This window comes from Drosophila guanche, unplaced genomic scaffold (genome assembly GCF_900245975.1).
Source record: "Drosophila guanche unplaced genomic scaffold, DGUA_6, whole genome shotgun sequence".
NCBI lineage: Eukaryota > Metazoa > Arthropoda > Insecta > Diptera > Drosophilidae > Drosophila > Drosophila guanche.
This window is the reverse complement of record NW_022995743.1, coordinates 11,842,232-11,860,162: the sequence shown is the minus strand read 5'-3', so window position 1 is coordinate 11,860,162 and position 17,931 is coordinate 11,842,232. Positions and strand designations below refer to the sequence as shown.

At 48.7% G+C, this 17,931-nt stretch overlaps 6 protein-coding genes and 1 long non-coding RNA gene across 7 annotated transcripts; 4 read left to right on the top strand and 3 right to left on the bottom strand.

The window, feature by feature from the left end:
* Nucleotides 1–766: 766 nt before the first annotated feature.
* Nucleotides 767–4,230, top strand: LOC117587029. Its single transcript, XM_034277457.1, has 3 exons — nucleotides 767–1,045; nucleotides 2,372–2,758; nucleotides 2,815–4,230. The coding sequence occupies exons 1-3, from the start codon at nucleotides 1,011–1,013 to the stop codon at nucleotides 4,160–4,162; spliced, it is 1,770 nt and encodes a 589-aa protein (XP_034133348.1). The 5' UTR covers nucleotides 767–1,010; the 3' UTR covers nucleotides 4,163–4,230.
* On the bottom strand, nucleotides 4,074–4,680 carry LOC117587046. The gene is made up of 3 exons (XR_004574032.1): nucleotides 4,493–4,680; nucleotides 4,304–4,433; nucleotides 4,074–4,179 (listed from the first exon to the last, which is right to left on the bottom strand). It is a non-coding gene; the product is annotated as an uncharacterized LOC117587046 (long non-coding RNA).
* On the top strand, nucleotides 4,399–6,609 carry LOC117587023. Its single transcript, XM_034277444.1, has 3 exons — nucleotides 4,399–4,867; nucleotides 4,926–5,131; nucleotides 5,186–6,609. Exons 1-3 carry the CDS (start codon nucleotides 4,518–4,520, stop codon nucleotides 6,577–6,579), a joined length of 1,950 nt encoding a protein of 649 aa, XP_034133335.1. The 5' UTR covers nucleotides 4,399–4,517; the 3' UTR covers nucleotides 6,580–6,609.
* Nucleotides 6,610–6,650: 41 nt separating this feature from the next.
* LOC117587036 lies at nucleotides 6,651–7,307 on the top strand. The gene is made up of 2 exons (XM_034277470.1): nucleotides 6,651–6,853; nucleotides 6,907–7,307. The coding sequence occupies exons 1-2, from the start codon at nucleotides 6,748–6,750 to the stop codon at nucleotides 7,203–7,205; spliced, it is 405 nt and encodes a 134-aa protein (XP_034133361.1). The 5' UTR covers nucleotides 6,651–6,747; the 3' UTR covers nucleotides 7,206–7,307.
* A 581-nt stretch (nucleotides 7,308–7,888) lies between these two features.
* LOC117578772 (dolichyl-diphosphooligosaccharide--protein glycosyltransferase subunit 2) lies at nucleotides 7,889–10,380 on the top strand. The gene is made up of 4 exons (XM_034264477.1): nucleotides 7,889–8,038; nucleotides 8,221–8,459; nucleotides 8,519–9,800; nucleotides 9,865–10,380. The coding sequence occupies exons 1-4, from the start codon at nucleotides 8,026–8,028 to the stop codon at nucleotides 10,242–10,244; spliced, it is 1,914 nt and encodes a 637-aa protein (XP_034120368.1). The 5' UTR covers nucleotides 7,889–8,025; the 3' UTR covers nucleotides 10,245–10,380.
* Nucleotides 10,381–10,393: 13 nt separating this feature from the next.
* LOC117578771 (probable peroxisomal acyl-coenzyme A oxidase 1) lies at nucleotides 10,394–13,994 on the bottom strand. The gene is made up of 8 exons (XM_034264476.1): nucleotides 13,600–13,994; nucleotides 12,627–12,786; nucleotides 12,266–12,558; nucleotides 11,911–12,206; nucleotides 11,238–11,854; nucleotides 11,075–11,180; nucleotides 10,861–11,013; nucleotides 10,394–10,801 (listed from the first exon to the last, which is right to left on the bottom strand). Exons 1-8 carry the CDS (start codon nucleotides 13,721–13,723, stop codon nucleotides 10,541–10,543), a joined length of 2,010 nt encoding a protein of 669 aa, XP_034120367.1. The 5' UTR covers nucleotides 13,724–13,994; the 3' UTR covers nucleotides 10,394–10,540.
* A 445-nt stretch (nucleotides 13,995–14,439) lies between these two features.
* LOC117578773 lies at nucleotides 14,440–17,336 on the bottom strand. Its single transcript, XM_034264479.1, has 3 exons — nucleotides 16,931–17,336; nucleotides 16,508–16,872; nucleotides 14,440–14,916 (listed from the first exon to the last, which is right to left on the bottom strand). The coding sequence occupies exons 1-3, from the start codon at nucleotides 17,004–17,006 to the stop codon at nucleotides 14,611–14,613; spliced, it is 747 nt and encodes a 248-aa protein (XP_034120370.1). The 5' UTR covers nucleotides 17,007–17,336; the 3' UTR covers nucleotides 14,440–14,610.
* Nucleotides 17,337–17,931: the final 595 nt, after the last annotated feature.

The window sequence follows — 17,931 nt, the reverse complement described above, 5'->3', positions numbered from 1 at the left end:
CTGCTCATGACAATTGAAAGCCATGTACGATACGTGGGTGTAGCGGAGCTCCAAGTTGCGTGCCGGGCGAGTAGGAGGAAAGGAAATGATTATCATGATGGAAACCACGTCGCGAAATGAAATCGTTAAGACGCGAGTAAATCAGGCAAATGTGCGCCTCTTTATGGTTTTCTTTTAGGGCTGCTACTCAGAAACACGATTTCATTATCGAGGCGTCACAGCTGCCAAAAACTGGGTTAAGAGACTCAACTCGCGTCTGACAGGTGCAGCGAGGAAGTGGAAATTGAAATCAAAACTCAAATTTTATATTCAAGTCAACTGCAGCTGGCAGCTGGCAACTGAAAGAGGAGTGCCATGAAGCTACAAACTGCTCGATGGCATGTAATAGCACTTGGAGTCAAGCGCCCCACTCCAACATGCAACATGCAGAAAATGCTGCAGTGCCGTATTCCGACTACGAGATACCCGCTAAACAAATGGCAAAAGCAAAAGGGAGACTGATCGAAGAAGCTTTCCTCTACCCTCTGGGAGTTTATAAATAACCCAAACATGAAAACCTTTTCCTATTTTCGCTGTTATTATTTCGCACCAGTCGACACCCTCTACAGTCCCACACCATTCCGCCAGTGGCATTCCGCGTGCCAGGCGAAAAACAAAAGTGACACCGTCAGTCGCCGTGGAAGAAGCGCTGGGCGGCCAGCCCTTTTGGAAGTTGGCGTGCGAAAAACTGGCAAACTTCTTTCCACTATTTCAGTTGGGATTTACGATCTGAGCGGTCAAGTTGTGGTTCGGCGAGCTGCGCTTGAATGGCGTCATTTTCGGTTCGGTTCGGTACGGCATGGAGCAGGCACAGCCGTGGTCTGCCACTGGTCGTCGCGTCCGGTCTGGTGTGCAGACAGACACCCCCCGCAGAGTGCTTGAAACTGTTCCATTAAAGTGCAAACCCAACTAATGTGTTCAATTAAAGTGCAGTCCATAAACTCCAATCCCCCCAAAACCCCGACACAGCCATGGCGATAGCTTATGACTGGAAAAGCAACGACGGGTAAGGAGACGCTTCTGCTTAGGAATAAGTATCATAAAAGTATAAAGCGTTGTTCTGTACTGACCTTGGCGTTCATGTCTTGTTTATGGCTAGCATAAGTTGCTGCATTCTTGTTTATTGCAATACGTATACGCGCCGTGTGGCGTGACTGGCATTTGTAACAGCAATTAAAGCGTCATAAATCTGCAACTGTAATTATGTACCTTGCCCTACCGCACCCAACCGGCACAGGGTGTTCCATGGAATGGGGCACAAAGTTAGCCAGCTCTGATTAGCATATTTAAATGGGTTGCCGCCACTGGTAGCGCGATTAAAAATAGCCAAAGGTCATTTGGCATTGTCAAGATTAGTCGGCAAACTCAAGCAGGACTGGCTGGCGCCCCTTTCCTTTAAGTAGTCGGCATGAATTGGGTCAGACGCAGACCGACATGATTTGCTCGCCTTTCGCCTAGCCCTTTAATGCTTCTGTCTGTTTCCGTTGCTGTTTGGGCTGCTAGTCAGTCAGGCAGCCAGGAAAGGCACGCACACTCCCTCGACATGCAACAGAATTTGGGCTACAGAATATGAAACATTTTGGCAGCCATCCATTAGCCCGAGTCTGCCATATTTCTACACGCTCGAGAGTGCGACAGGGCGACCCTTTCAGACGCCAAGAATATGCATTAAGGGCAACAGGTGTCTTGCGGTTGCACTAACCCCAGGCCCCACCATTAGTTGGGGGTGGACATCCTGTCGTGCATTTTTAATGCCTCGAGTCCTTGACAATGGCTCGACAAACACCCATTTCCGTATTGGGATTATCGTGTGAGTGTTGTGTGGGGGCGTTGTCAGGGATAACAACAACACAGAGCTCCAGTCCGTGGTGCTATTGATTGACATCGATTGGAATGTAGCATGGGTTAGGGAATCTTTACTTTTGGCAACCTTTGTACTGCCTCAGACATATCAAATAGACAATTTTCCAATTTGCATCAATTTCTCATGCATTTTCCTTATTCTTTCAGTTTAGTTTTTGCCTTTTGCCTAGCAACATTTGCCATGGCACGTCATGGCTGATGGGTGGGTGGAAATGCCTTCACTGGCTGACTGGCTAGACTCTAAGCGGGAGACTCCGACATTTGCAATTGTTGAGGGAAGGCATTAGGTGCCCCCATTATTAAAGGACTCGCCCTCGTCTGTTATTTTGGTTGTGCTGCCAACGCCAACGGTCGAATGAAGAATGGCTAAAAGTTTTTCTATTCAGTTCTGCTCTAAAGACTAGACGATTCGGATGTACGCAGACATATTCTGACTTGCTATCCACTTTTTTTCTGTTCTCTTTTGCAGCTTTGATGCCGACTTTGGCTGGAATCGCTCCTTCTCCGAGCCCGATCTTACAGCCAGCCAGAAGCACGGCGATCTCAGTCGGTTCAACATCAAGCATCCGCACGAGTATATAGCCGTAGACGATCTCAAGTACTTCCGCCGCCGCCAGCCTGTCCAGCTGCACACCCAGAGCAACGTTTGTCTCCACAATAGCGATGAGCCTGTGGTGTCGTTTGGCTCGCTAAAGTCTGAGTACCGACGGCACTATCACTGCCACGGCATTGCCGGCCAATCCAGACCCAGGACATTGCTGAGGCGCGCGACATCGCTGCATCTGGAGGGATTCATGCAGCTGCTGACGGAGCACCAAGACAAATATCACTGGTACACGCCCGAAGATCTCAAATTGTAAGTGAAATCTGTAAAGATTTCCTTGGTCAAAAATTAATCGGTATTCCTGGAAGTTCCCGTAGCTATCCCGTACGCAATCCAGAGAATCTGCAGCTGGGCGGAGACGCCGATGGCGAGAGCAGCATGAAAAAGTCCTCCTATCTGATGGCGCCCATGCTGGACGCAGGCACAAAGATCCTACCGCGTGAAATGTTCCTCGATGAGAGCCAGGCGGCATCCAGAAGCTTGGCCTCCGAGAAGTTCAAGCGCGATGTGGCCGCCCAGGAGCAGCAGCGTTGTCACCTGCAGATGCGCGCCCAGGCCGTGGATCACCAGCCCGAGCCGTCCGAATACAAGCGACAGTTTGTGCAGCAGTTTCCGGAAAAGGCTCACTCCATACCGCAGATGAGCAACATCAAGATCCAAGGGGACTTTGTGGCCGTGCCGGAGTACAAGGACAGCTTCAAGATGTACGCCAACTACTCGAAGAGTGCGCCCATCAAGAAGGACGATAACCTGCACGTATCCGGCTCAGAGCGGGGCAGCGATCCTAGGCACAGCCATGCGCCCGATGTGGCAGAGTATCGCGACAAATTCATCGACCCACCCAAGCACATGGCCAAAGAGAAATCACTCAAGACGGACGATCACCTGCGGCCTCGGGGCGAGTTCACCCGAGAGATTCCCGAATACCACGAGAGCTTCCGAGACCCGCAAATCACCGAAATGCCCGAGCGGGGCAAGGCCCGAGAGCCGTTTTTACGCCTGCGGGGCAAAATCGAATTTAATCCCGAGTATCGCAATAATTACTTGGATTTTCCACGCTCCCGTCCGGTTGTGCACAAGCCGGCCTCCTCCTTCCGTCTGCCACACTCGGGCGTGCACAATGTCAGCATTGGCTCCTCCACCGATAAGCAATATCATCAGGCAGAGCCCGAACCTGCCACCTGCACCACAGTGCCGCCATCGGAGGTGGTCGCCACGCCAGAGTATCGACGGGCTCAGTACAATTATCAGCTGAGAGAACGACCTCGGGAATACGATGTCGTTGGCAACCTTCGCAAGAGTTCGGATTCATCGCTGGAAGCGCGACAGCAGCATCCGCAGCAGGTCTCACACAAGCGAAGAACCTCGCGCCAACGTCTGGCGAAGGAGCCGCAGCCAGTGGCCTCCAACTTTCAGGATGTGGGTGGCAACGATTCCAAGAAACCAGCCCGATACGGCAGGCGGTCTTCCGTGATGCAAAATGCGGCCAATTGCCGCGATAAATCGTCGATCATCGAAGGTAATCCCAAGTACGCGGGCGGTCGGCGTGGCAAACAGCAAAATGGCAGCCAAAGGGATCCGCCGGGTGCCTTTGTGGTGCTCGACGAGCCGTGCAAGCCTTCCAATTGGATGAAGAAAACCTGGTACGATTCCTAGGTGCCAGTAATGTAAACCTAAACACGAGTATTCTAATTATAAATCTCTCTCAAATTCAAAAGAAATAAATTCAAAAATTCAATTAAATGAATGCATTCAGTGGTCTGCTTTTAGTCTGAAAGCAAACTGCCATTTACTCACCACACAAACGTTGGCAATTATCTTATCTTGGTCCACAGCCCTACCCACTGATAAGGGGGCAAGCGATGTTGGGAGAGCGGCGGTTACTCATAGCCTCTGAGCGGGTCAGTGTCAGCACGCATTTCGCAAGCTGCAGGTGTAAGAAAAGCGAAGCTAACGACAAAATCAAAGGGGAATCCATCCACATACCGCAGGTGACATCAACATCATTGCAATGGAGGTGGGACATGCCGCCAGTCCACCGCCACACATACTCGGCTATACAGTGCGGAGTCGCACACGCATCTACGTATCCTACATAGTGCCAACATGTCTGGCGCTGCTGGTGTACATTGCTCAGACTGCATCGGATTTGGCACTCAGCTACCAGCACTTCCGACAGCATGCGGTGGGCTATGGAGCTGGCACACTGGTGCTGGTGCTCGTGCCGCCCTTACTCACATTCCTGCTGGTGATTACATCGCGGGAACAGCGTAGCAGCGCCAGCTCCAATCAGAACAAGTGCCTTGCCCTTGGCAATGGTTTGCTGCGGCTTATTCTGTTTCCCTTTTTTGTGGTGTACAGGTAGGTGGATGGATATTTGAGTCAAGGCCGTGCTGACACTGACTGTTTTCTCTGTAAGGTTCACAATGCGCTTGTTTTGGTCCGTTGAGGCTCTCTTCCACGACGACGACGATGTGGAGCGCATGAAGTGCTTGGAGAAGGCGACTCAAACCTCCAGCATTGAGCTTTATCTGCTGATCCAAGCCTACGCCCAGGCAGCGCCTCAAATAATCCTGCAGCTATACTTTATGCTCGAGCAGGATCTGTTCCGCAACTATGAGACCTGTGAGTAGGTTGCTGGCTTCACATTGCCTCCATGTCAATCCATTTCCTTTGCAGCCGCTGTGCAAGCATTGTCCCTGGTCTTCTCGGCCATCGATTTGGCTGCCATAACGACCAGCTACCAGCGCATTGAGAGCCAGCGTCGCGTGGGTCGCCATTATCCCTGGGCCACGCCACAGCAGGTTGAGTCGCATCGCTGCCAGCTGGAGCAGAACGAGCGCCTGTGCTGCGATGCCGAGCGCAAGAAACGTGAGTCGGAACGCACAATCGCCAGCTTTCCGGAGTCGGAGCGGATCATGGCCAACTTTCATGCACGCCAGCCGATAGATTCGGCACAAGGCGTGGCAACGCACGAGGTGCACTTGCGGGGTGAAGATGAGGTCGACAATGAAGCTTTGGAGCAGCTCGAGACGAAGGCGCTGCTGCACAGCGGACCCAAAGGCAATGCCACCGACGATGACAAGCTGCAGGTGACGAGACCGAAGCTGCGGCTGTGGCAGAAAGAGCTCGGGGATCTGGACACCATTGAGGTGCTGGACACAGTGCCCGAAACTCCGCCACCACCTCCACCGCCGGTCACAGCACCGCCAGAACTGCCAGTGCTAACGCCCTCTGCTGATGGTCCTCCAGCTCCAGATCTGCGACGAACCGCGTCGGACAACGATCACCGGCGGAGTCGTCGGGTGACCAGACCGCTCTCGCAGCTGGAAACGTTCAAGGATATGCTGCTGATCAATGCGCAACTGTACATCAAGGAGCATGTACCACGTCCGCCCAAGCTGCTTATAGGTCGTGTAAACGAGAAGCCCGATGAGGAGCGTAGTCCGCTGGTGGCACGATCACCAGGAGCACAGATGCCAAATGGCAGCCCGCTGACGCCCAAGGATGTCGTGGACTTCTACTTCCCGCGGCCCACGAAAATCGTGAATGGCATTCAGCAGGACGACTTTGCCGGCCGCACCGTGGCCTTTTTCGGCTGGATTGCCTTCATCACGATGCGGATGTTAGCACTTTCCACGTTCTGCGTCTTCTATCCACGTGCCTTCTTCATTGTTTTGGGCGTGCACTATGCTCTGATGCTGGCGTGCCTGGCCCTGGAGACACGCTGTCGTGGCAGCTGGAACCGCACGCTGTTCTATCTGCTACTGGCCTACATCTACATCTTTGTGCTGCTTGAGTTTCGCGTGTGCTTCAAGAGCATTCGGCTCTGGTATGGCGGTTTCCTAGTGCTGACGCTGGTCGAGAACATCGCCATGACGTCCATTTGGTATGGCAACGAAGTATTCGAGTCCTGGTGGTTCGGCTTCATCGCAGAGTGGATACTTTACAGCGGTATTCTGTTCGTGGCCACGCTCATAGTCTACTATTGCATACTGAGACCCAGGGATGTATCCCTTATCGTAGAAGACGATGCGCCACCAGTCTCGGAACCAGAGACATCTGTTGCCTAGACACTAGTACCTGTCGTTGCCTGGTGCCCGGTACCGGTTGTTGTTTGGTCGAACAAGTAGGCTAGTCCTTAAGTATTTTTATTGTCATATTGTTGCTAGAATCATAATAAATTATTCTCGTTAGTTTTAATAAAAAAAAAGTTACGGTTATACACAGCAGCCATTAGAATGGCCGAACCTGTTAAGAATCCTCCAAATTCACGCGGGCCGTGCCCCATTGAGTTCACCGAGTCGCAGATCAGCTATGGACCGCCCAAAATAAACAAGGTTTTGCGTGAGTAAGAAAGATCTATTCTTGTGTCGTAGACACTAACGTTTGGGTTGCAGCCACACGTGCCAACCGCATGGAGCAGTTCCTGTGGCAGGAGCTGTTTGCCGAGTATAACCGTAAAGCGTCGGCCACTGAAGACTTGGGTGTGAACACCACTGAGTATTTTGATGTTTATTGTAAGGATATACCACCGGAGAATGAGGAAAGAAAGGAAATTCTGGTCAACAAGTATCCGGTTTACTGTACCACGGCCATAACTCTATGGAACCATGATGGCGATCCAACAAAGACATTCAAAAAGAAGTACTTGATCACACGACCCATTCAAGAGTGCACCGAAAAGTTTGCCCCATAGGGAGGTACATGCTTACTACGGAATTGATCATTATCATGTATTTTTTTACCGCCTTTCAGCGATCCGAGAATGATGAATTACAATTTTTCAAGAGTAGAAAAATTTGCGTTGTCGTTAAATTAATTTGTTTCAAATATACTTACATATGTTCTGACTATCGATGGCTCTGGTGTTTTTGTATTTTGTGCATGGTCACACTTGCATCCGCAGAATTTGTCAGCAAAATGATCCTGATGACAGGGAATATGTTGGGTTATTTAAAAGCAACGCATTTGATTTACAGATGTCTGTGTTCAAAAGGGAATTTAATTATTTTTAAGTAGTCCACAGAATAATGGCCCCTTTCGACACTTGACAGTATTTGGTTCCATGTTTCGATACTACTATCGATGATTTTGCACCACTGCCGCTGCCGTGTTGCCAATTCTTCGGGTGATAAAAAAGCTAGAAATGGTTGACAGCTAAAACAACCCTTGAGTGTTCAAACGTTATTTACTTGAGTAAGTAAGATTTGTCCCTTTCTTCCCTTCTTCTGTCACATTATGGCAGCATTTATCTTCCCGGTGTAGTGCGTAGTGCACATATGCAACAAACGGCTATAATTCCCGCTACCCGCTATTTTATAATATATATCACGCATTTGGCAGTTCTCACTAGCTAGAGCTAGTGGGAAAATAGCTAAATTGGCAACACTGTGCCGCTGACGTGTCTGTGAATATCGAAGCTGAAGACAGGCGGTGCTGGCTATTTTGAGCGATTTTTATTTGTTTTCCTTGTAGAATATAAGCAAAGTTGTTGAACGCAAACACAACATAGGAAAATGTTGAAGCTAGGTACGTAGAGTTTGCTGCAGATGTGCCCGCAGATAAAGGGTTTCGGCCACTGGCATAGCAAACGCCGGCTTCGATATTGTCGTTCTGTCTCTGTCTGATTTTCGTGGTTAGGCGATTGCCGGCGATGTGATGTTCTTGCTGCCCCTCGAACTTGTAATTCTCATGGCCATGTTATATTGCAGGTCTGACGCTCTTCTGCGTACTATGCGCCTGTGCGCCAACGTGGAGCACACGTACCGTGGACAGCCATTTGGGCACAAAGGATCTCACCCGCCTGCAAAAAGTCTTTGTGGAGGGATTCGGTTCCAATGATCTGCAAGCCATATTTTTCTCCAGCCTAAACATTCAATTGACCGATGCCACCCAGAAGGAACCGCTGTGTAAGAAGATAGCGGCCCTGCATGAGGAATCCAAGTTGAACGTGAGTACTTCACAAATTTGCACTGCACCATGAATCATCGCCTTGGTTTTCGGTTTCAGAGCTTCGAAAAGGACTATTATTACATTGGTGCTAGCAAGAACCTCGGCTGCTCGGCGAAACTTGAAGAAGCCCTGCTCTCGAAGGTCTACAGTTCGCTGGACTCCGAGCTAGGCAGCACTCAAGAGATTTACTATCGCTTAGTCACACACAAAGCACTAGGTGTGCAGGTCAGCGAGGCTACTCAGGCGAAGGTTGTAAAGCGACTCCAGGAGCTGCTGAAGAAGGACGACACACTCACTGGTCTGGGCTACGGTTTCAATGTGGCTGTTCAGCTGGGCAGCGGTGCCGAGTTCATTGCAAATCGCGTTGAAGACGCTATTGTCCAGGCGGATGAGGTGGACGGCAAGCTCCTTCAGTTCGAGGGAGGCTTAAGTATCACGTCCTTGATCATTAACGGAGCCTTCGGCGTTGCCAAGGCCTACAACAAGCCAGCACCAGTCAGTGCCGCACAGGCTGTCAAGTTCGCCAACTATTTCCTGAGTCGCCGTTCGGTGCAGTCCGCTAAGGGAGCGCACGTATTGATTGAGGCATTGAAGACCATTGGGGCTTCCGAAAAGATTGCTCCAGTCTGTGTGCAGCTGATCGGAAACGGCCAGTTGGACGCTCAGGCACCCGCGCTGTACATTGCAATTGTTGATTTGCTCGGCAAGCCGCTGTCCCCCGCCCTGAAGGTCATCGCTGCCAAGGTGTTCAACAAGAAGGATAATTCTGTGCTGGCTGAGAAAATCACAGTGACTTCGAAGTCCTCAGACAAGACCACCTATGTGGCCGATTTGGCGAGCTTGAAGCCAGTTCGTGGCGTCTATGAGGCCGAACTGAGTGCCGATGGCGTTTACACGCAGTCACTGCAATTCAAAGTACTCGGACGCGTCAAGGTGCAGTCTCTCGAGATTGGCATTGCCGAATCGGATGCCAGTGCTGCCACGCGTAAGCAAAGCGTCACGTATCCCAGCAAGCTGAAGGAGACCCTGTCGGCGGACACCACCCAAAAGCTGCTGCTGAGGACCGTATTGGTAGAGGAGTCCAACAACAAGCCACTCGCCGTCCACCAAGCATTTGTGCGTCTCTACAACAAGGCAACGGACAAGGAGATTATCTTTGTGGCAGAGCAGGACAGCAGCAAGGCCTACAAATTTGACATGGACATTGGCAGCAATGGCAAAAACTTCAACTACCAGAGTGGCACGTACAACATCTACCTGACTGTGGGTGATGCTTCGCTTTCCAACTCCTTCGAATGGCTGGTGGCTGAGATTCAACTGAAATTCAACGAGGATAGAGGTATGTGGGCAATGCCTTAACTATTCAGAGTGTAACTTACAAACATGTTACTCCTTTTTTGCAGAAGTCAAATCGAAAACTCCTTCAGGACCCAGGCCTGAGATTGTGCATCAATTCCGGGTGCCAGACAAGCGGCCGCCACGTATTGTGTCCGACATATTCACTGGACTCTGCATTACCCCGTTGGTCCTGCTCTTTATCTTCTGGGGCAAGCTGGGCGTTAATGTCTCCAACTTCACTCTGGCACCGAGCACAATCGGCTTTCACGTGGGCTTTGGCGGTATTCTGCTTCTGTTCTTTGTCTTCTGGCTGCAACTGAACATGTTCCAGACCCTGCGCCTCCTGATACCCATCGCAATATTCACATTCCTTACTGGCAACCGTTTGCTGAGGCGTCTGTATGCCCTGCGCAACTCAAAGAACCCGTCAAGTACGTCGTCATAAACACAAGTGGCACCAGACATTGTCCGTTCATAATTGAATGAAGTAAACACAATGGGACACTCTCTATCCATCTATCTAGCCACTTTCAACTCTGTCAGTATAGTAACCGCTAATAAAACGATTAAGTTAAGCTATACGACCACACAAGCTGCTTTTGTAGAATACCTAAAAAATGGTTTATTTATTCGTACGAGTATAACTTTACAGCCTAGCTTCAACTGCACAACAATAGAATATTAACACGAGTAACAATAGCGGGGCATGTGGCCCCTTTAATAATGAGTGTATTTATGTATTTAGAGGTGTGCCTTCATGAAGGGTTTCAGGTACTTGTGGAATGCTTCGTTCACAGGCTCCTTGTTGAGCGGATTCTTTTTGGTCGACTCGAATATGCGTTCGTACACATTGCCGTCGTACGCCCCCAGTACAGAGTCCAGAACGCGATCATGCAAATCGAAACTGTCCACCAAGGTGACGGCATTTGGTCGCAATTGCCTCAAGCAGTTTTGCAGGCGAATCTCCAACGTTGTGACATCTTTGTCGGTGATATTGATGAACTGGAAGCATTTAAAAGTTAATTAAAATGTTCAGAACTAACAACAATTGCAAGTCTTACTCGCAAGAAGTCGCCAATACGATTGAGGCAGGCATCAACCAAGTACAGTTCTAGCACCACCTTCAGCACATCGGCCAGCGCTGGCGAGACCTGTCGTGACACAGCCAGCAGTTCCTTATAGGCTGACTCGGCCAGGAAGGCGCGTCCATGGAGCTGCATACATTAAATTGTTTGGATTTTTAATGGTGCAACTACAATTGTGATTTTGACTTACGTCTGCCGCTGCCGTCAAAAAGGTTCCGCTCAGATTAGCTGCCGTTTCGGTGCTATGACCCTGTTTACGACGTTGCTCAATCTGCTCATAGGCAATTCGGATTTTGCTGTAATGACAAAATATTGATGGATAGATTCCACAGCAGATCAGAGGATTTACTTACTTGGCAGCCACAAATTGGAACGCCTTGACAATGGATTCCAGCGAACCATCGAAATTGACAAACTCTCTTTCCCTCAGCGCGTCGTTGATGTAGGCCACTGTTGGCACCAGCTTCTCTCCGTTCAACGCCTGGCCGTATACCTTAACCAGGTATCGGGCAGTCTGAAGCAACATTACTGTGTTTTCACCCTCGTACGTGCAGACAGCTGTCGTCATGCCGTATATGGTCGGGAAGTTGGAGCAGTCCATGTAGCCGTGTCCGCCACAGGACAGACGGCAGGTCTCCACACCAGCGGCAGCGTCAGCACTGCAGATGGCTTTCAGGCAGCAGGACAGGGCATGCATCTCGGGCAGGCGATCCAGGTTACCCTGTTCGATCTCCCCCGACAGGACGTTGTACATGTTCCAAATGCCGTCACCGGTGGTCTTGAACACAATCGACTTGGCTATTTGGGGGAACAGCTTTAGTTGCTGTGTGGTGTGGTCCATGATCTGTGGCTCCGGCTGATTCGGATCTATGGGACTCTGTCGACGTACCGCCGCGTACCTTGTGGCAATGGTAGAAGCCTTGGCCAGGCTCAGAGCTGTGTCGCGAATCAGAGCGCACCGAACAAACATCTGGAATTATAAGATGAATATTAAAGCAAGAATATTAAAGCAAATTTATCCAATACCATTGTTCCGTAGGTGAGAACGCTGTTCTTTGGCGCCACATAGGTGCCGTCGGGCAGAACCTGTTGATTCTTCATCAGCATGTTGTTCAGAGGAACGCGGACATTCTTCAGACCCAGGTAGCCATTGTTCACCGATTTCATGCCCAGTTTCGTACCAATGTCCCCGATGTCGATGCCGGGCAGAGGCTTGTGAGTGTCTGAGTGCCTTAGCTGGACGATGAACGGCGCAAGGCCACGGAACTCGCCCTTGGTGTACAGCTGGGCCACCACAACAGCATGGTTTGCCGTATGACCCACTGTGAATGGAAACGTTGTTAATTTGAAATCGATTATCGCTTGGTTGTGGTCTACTTACAGCCTCCTGGCCACCACTTGTAGGCACTAAGACTGGGCGTGTTTATGACAAACTCCTGGGTTCTGGCATCGTAGTCAGCCCGAGTTTCCAGGCCCCGCAAGAAGGTTCCATGTCCCAGCTCTGTTTGTGCATAGGTGCCAATAATCTCGCAGTCCCATGCCTTGCTCAGCCACTCCACCTGCTGGTCCATGGTGCCTTGACCCATGATGGTGGGCACAAACATCACATAGTGTAGGCTCAAAGGATTGCCCTCCTTCAATATGGCAGCGCCCAGAGAGCCACCAAGCAGCGCACTAGAAAATAGCCAAGGGAACTATGTAGAAGCTATGATGATTAATGGGATTATTAATGGATTAATTACTTGTAGGTATCGACGCCATCCTCGCCGTCTGCGCGCAGTTTTCGTATCTTCTCGCCAATGATGCAAGCCTTTCGTAGACTGTGCTCGTACAGCTCCTTGTGCGACATGTAAGAGATTGGTAGGTCATCCTTTAGTTCCGGGTCCTCGAGGAATATTTTTTCTATTTAAAGATTAGCGATAAATAAAAGTTTTAATGATGGATTTCATTTCTTATCAACCGATCGATGTTAGCAAAGTTGTCCTTTTGCCATTTATTATGCCAAACCTGCCAGATAAGCATAGTATCAGCGATTTGCCATAGAGTTATTTCAAGTGGCTTTATAAATAGATTAAATAAGAGCAGCTCCAAACATGTTCCTACGTTATAGGATTCCAAAGTACACGGCTATTCTGATTTATCAAGAAATAGCTGCCAAAGTGCAAAGCTGGTGCAAAGATTAACACCCGCTGAGTGTGGCTGCTGGAGCTGCTCTAGCTGGAGATAATTTGGCCTAAAGGTTACGATTCTGTTTTAGTGGTCTGTTCGTCTTTTGAAAAACGTACATAATTAATGAACTAGGCAAAAGCGTGCACTAAACTAATGAATGGATAGGCCGAAGAAGCAGCTTATCAAGACAAAGACTCTGATAAAAGATTTTGTGCAGAGAGAAAACACAAACCCACACAATTGCATTGCTGATAAGAATTTCTTCATCGAGTCCAGATTTAGTTTATCAGTTTTAAATAATTAATGTATTTTTCTGCTGCGTCATGCTTCTGGCACAATTTTTAAGGCGCTGGAGATTTTGAAACGCGATTGGATTGCGCCAAGCTTGGCTAGAGCTGGGGAGTACAGCTATTAACCGACCGGTTAATTTTTTATTTCTTCAGTGAATGGCACTGGGTACCCCACCCATACAAGCAAACGAGCAATTACACATGCTCACATGTATGTGGGTACGAGTGTATCTGTTTTATGAGAGCGGAGACTTACCAAGGCTTTTCTTCTCTTTGTATCTCTCCTCGCCACCAGCCCAGAACACCGAAAACTCATGGGGATCAAAGGTAGCTGTTTGGCGCTCCTTTAGCAGATCGGGATTCACTTCCTTGGATGGCATTTCGATGCAGGTCTCGTACTGGTCGATGGCTAAAACAGGTTCTCGATTCCCCGGGCTTGGATTCGCGTGTGCACAGCCAATAAAGCTTCCGTCCTCGTCGGAGAGCGCGTACTGACTAACTAAAGAAACAACTTTTAAGTGCTTGTTGAGTGCTACCCGTGCTACTAGTAACTAATAACTGTGTGGAGTGGACAAACATTAATTCCGATTAGCTGCACTTCTAAAGCGTATTCGAAATCTAATCGCGACTCCCAGCTCCCGAACGTGAACTTTAACCGCGTCGCACTGTATGTACTCGAATACATGTAATTTATTGTGTTTCAAGATATTTGTGAGTAAATCCACTTGCACTTCTTGTTATCTCGTAAATACGCGATGGCTATACTCTACTACTGGTTTGCCATATTCAGGCTTTGACGGACGTCCACCGAGTTCTGTTAGTCTGATATACTGTACTATTTTAATCTTATATTTCCACTAAAACGTTTTTCCCGCCCCATAATTTTAATTTATAGTTGATTGTGATTTTACTAGCTATGAAACTGACTGTTCTTGCTTCGTTAAGGGCATACAAGCTTCGGGATGAGCGTGAAAGAAATATCATCAGCTTTGTTTATAAAATCTCTTTGTTTGTGCCATCAGCTGTTTACCAGGGTCTCCAAATTACCATGGCTGCAGCATAGGAAAAAGTCAGTGTCCAAAATGTGGCGCGAAGATTCAGTGTTGATAAAGACATATATTTGCTATTAAAATAGTTATGAATTAATTATTTAGTTGTAAGTAAAAGTACATTTAAATCACGATTTAATACAATTACGATTAGTTAGTAAGTTACATTTGGCTTGAGCTGAGTGAGAACACCATTCATTTATTATTTTAAATGCATTTTATAAGCCATGGGCATGGCTGGTAGCTATTGCTATGCTCCGTTGGTGCTGTCCCATTCCCGCTGTGGCGGTTTCATAGGCGCATCCATTGATAGTGGCCGTCACCTCCATCTGATGCATCTCCGAATGGTACCAGTGGCCATGCGATTCCTGCAACTGGGCGTAACTGAGATCGGCCGGAATGTCCAACTCGATGCGTGCGGGCTTGGGATAGGACTGGGCCTGCAGCGACTGCCAGTCCATGCGGGAGGCGGAGGAGCCAAATGGCAGGCTGCGATTGCTCTGATGGAACTCAAAGGGCCAGCTCTGAAAGGAAATGTGGTTGTGGATGTTTTCATAAATCATAGAGGCAGAGGAAAACCGCATGGAACCGCTATATATGGAACAATATGACGACAACCGACAACGACAGCAGCGCCTTTGTTTGTTTATACAACTTTGATTGTTTTTAGTGGCTCCTCTTGGAAATGTTTTCATAGATCAACAATAACAGCCTCATTAACGAATCTATAAAAACATAAACAGCCCAGCCAAACACTTGCGGACAGAGGACAGAAGACACAGACACCGAATTGCAGCCCATAAAGGGCCGCGTGTAGGAAAAGGGATCGCGGGAAACCGAGCCAACGGGTTACGTTACGTTACGTTGCGTATATTCCCAGCAGACGCTGCTGATCGTCAGCGTTCACATGTCAACTTTTGGCGGCGCGTGCGTGAGTGTGGGATAAATTAGGGTGCTGGAACGGAAAAGGGGCTGAGAACTGGAACGATTTGAGAGATCTGCCTCCATATGGGCACAAGACGGGGAAATATTTGCTGATATTTTCACGCATTCAATTGAGTAAACAATTGCTTCTATTTGGACAAGTAGCCAGGCGGTATGCCATGAATCTATGCAGACAGATTGTGTAAACCTCCTCCATTTTGGAGAAGAATAAGTATCTGGTTAGGCACACAACTTTTAATTACAATTATCCAAATGAGAAAATTGTTCTTCTCTGCATGGCCGTGGTCTGGTCTGCTCTGATCCGTCGCGGCGACACTTTTCCCTTGGATGTCATTCACTTTGGGCGCATCAAAGTCGAACATCTTTAAAAATAAAGCAAAGACTAACTAATGTTGCCTGCGCGGTCTCTCCGCAGACTGTCTCCATGAGCCAGCCTGTCACTCATATTTAATATTTTTGAAATTCACAAAAGTATCGAATTACAGGAAAGCAAAGGCAAACTGAAATCACAAAATGTGATTTGAATGTCGCTCTTCTAGTGGGGGGGCCGCGCACTGACTCTGACTGCCACCGCGACTGGCCTGCTCAGGAGGAAGGGTAGGCGATGTGGCCCACCTCTGAATACAGAAAGTAGGAAATACTTCCACGGCGGAGCAGATGTTGCCCAATAAATATAAAACTGCATGAATATTGCCTCATCTTGTATCCATTTAATGTAGGAAACCAGGAGCCTAGAATGGTCCTATATAATCTGCACTGAGCAGCGGATATGGGATGAAATATGCTGCCGACGGCTTCTACTATCAGAGAAACCGCCAAGATTGGCGGAGATTTGATAACTCTTTCCTAAGGCAGAGATAGAGATCGTGAACTTTGCTCTAGTTAAAATGATGGCGAGATATATGACAAACCGAATCATCCTTGACCTGTTCTAACTTCCTATTTAATTGGCCTAAAAACTCTTCTAGCTATACCCAATTTGATAAAGATGATGAACGATCACTGGGGAATCCCCTATGACACCTGTCAGGCATGGCATTTGACGGCGCCCAGCTGCAGATGGACGCATGCTCAATGCAGCGTTAAGTGGTGCCACTGACATCACTTAACTTGTGCAGAGTAGGACTGGGATCGGATCGCGAGAGAGATTGCTATTGCAGTGACACTTACCATGCCGCTGTGTCCTCCATTGTGGAAATGGAAATTGCCTCCGCTTATGCTTCCTCCTCCCACGTTGGCCCCACCACCGTGTGACGCCTCTGGCATGTGACTCGTGTCCAGGGCATCCATTCCGCTGTTGTTCGAGTGGCTATGGCTATGGCTATGGCTGTGGCTGTGGCTGCCCGTCTCGACGGCTGTAATTAGCTGTTTAATGTAGAGCGTCGCCAAACGTAACGTGTCCAACTTTGAGAGCTTCGTGTCGGGCGGAATGTTGGGCAATTTGGTCTTCAGACGTCCGTATGCACTTGACAGGACTCGCATACGCATCCGTTCCCGGGCATTTGCTGCATTCCGTTGCACTGGAGGTTGGGAGCCTAAACAAGGTAATTTATGACTGTAACTGCCTTTTCTTTTCACAGGATTTCTGCTTACTTTGCGAACTGGCATCCTCATCAAAGTCCTCATCGTAGAAATCTATCGGGCTGGAGGAACGCTTCTTGCGTGGCATTATGTGATCACTGATCACTGAAAATCACTCTTCAAAATGTGGATATAATCAACAAAACTGTATGGATTGGGAATCGTATAATATGAAAGTTAATTCCGTAACCGAAGCTAAACCGAAAGCAAACACGAAATCAACGAACGACGTCCGATCTGTAGCACAATTAGAGCACTTCTGTGGAGAGTGACGAGAGAATCCTCCTTTTTGTGCACTCATCTTCTCCATTCTCAGATCCATCTATTTCTGGCACTTGTAGGCGGTGCCCCGCTCCCGTGTAGCGTCTGCAATTGGCGGAAGAACCAACACATGGTGCGATCTCGGCACTCTCCTGCTGCTGCTGGCTGCCACCACATTGGTTCGGTTGGGTTCGGTTTGAAAAAAAAAACAAAATGAATCAACTATCTGTTGTTGTTGCTGTTGTTTAACCGCTGGCGTGTATTTCCGAGACTAGCTCTCACACCCTAAAGGCTAGGATATGCTGCGATAAGCGAGTGTGAAGCGTGCCAAGCTTCCAGCTGGAACCACCTGGTGGCAGCCCCTGAGACAAAACATTAAATGTCGCAGAAGAGTGATCATAATCCTGCAGTTCTGCTCTGCTTTTATGCATCCTGTATGAGGTCACAGCTCAAGCAATTGATCCACTATAAACCTCTTCGGGTAAGATCTACTTTATTGTATTTTATTCTGGCATTGAGAAGATAACCCTAGGAAGCCCGAAACTAGTATTTGGCACACTTCCGAGATAAGATTCAGGCAGAGAGAAAGAGAGAGAGAGAGAGCGGATAGTTTCCCAACCACATCTGTGCGATGCCTTGATCAGTGTCTCTCGTTATCGACGTGGGACGTCATGGAATCAAAGATTATCAGGAGAATGGCGACCCCAAGGTTCAGCAAACCCATCGACAAAAAGCTAAGTTCCCTTGCTGTC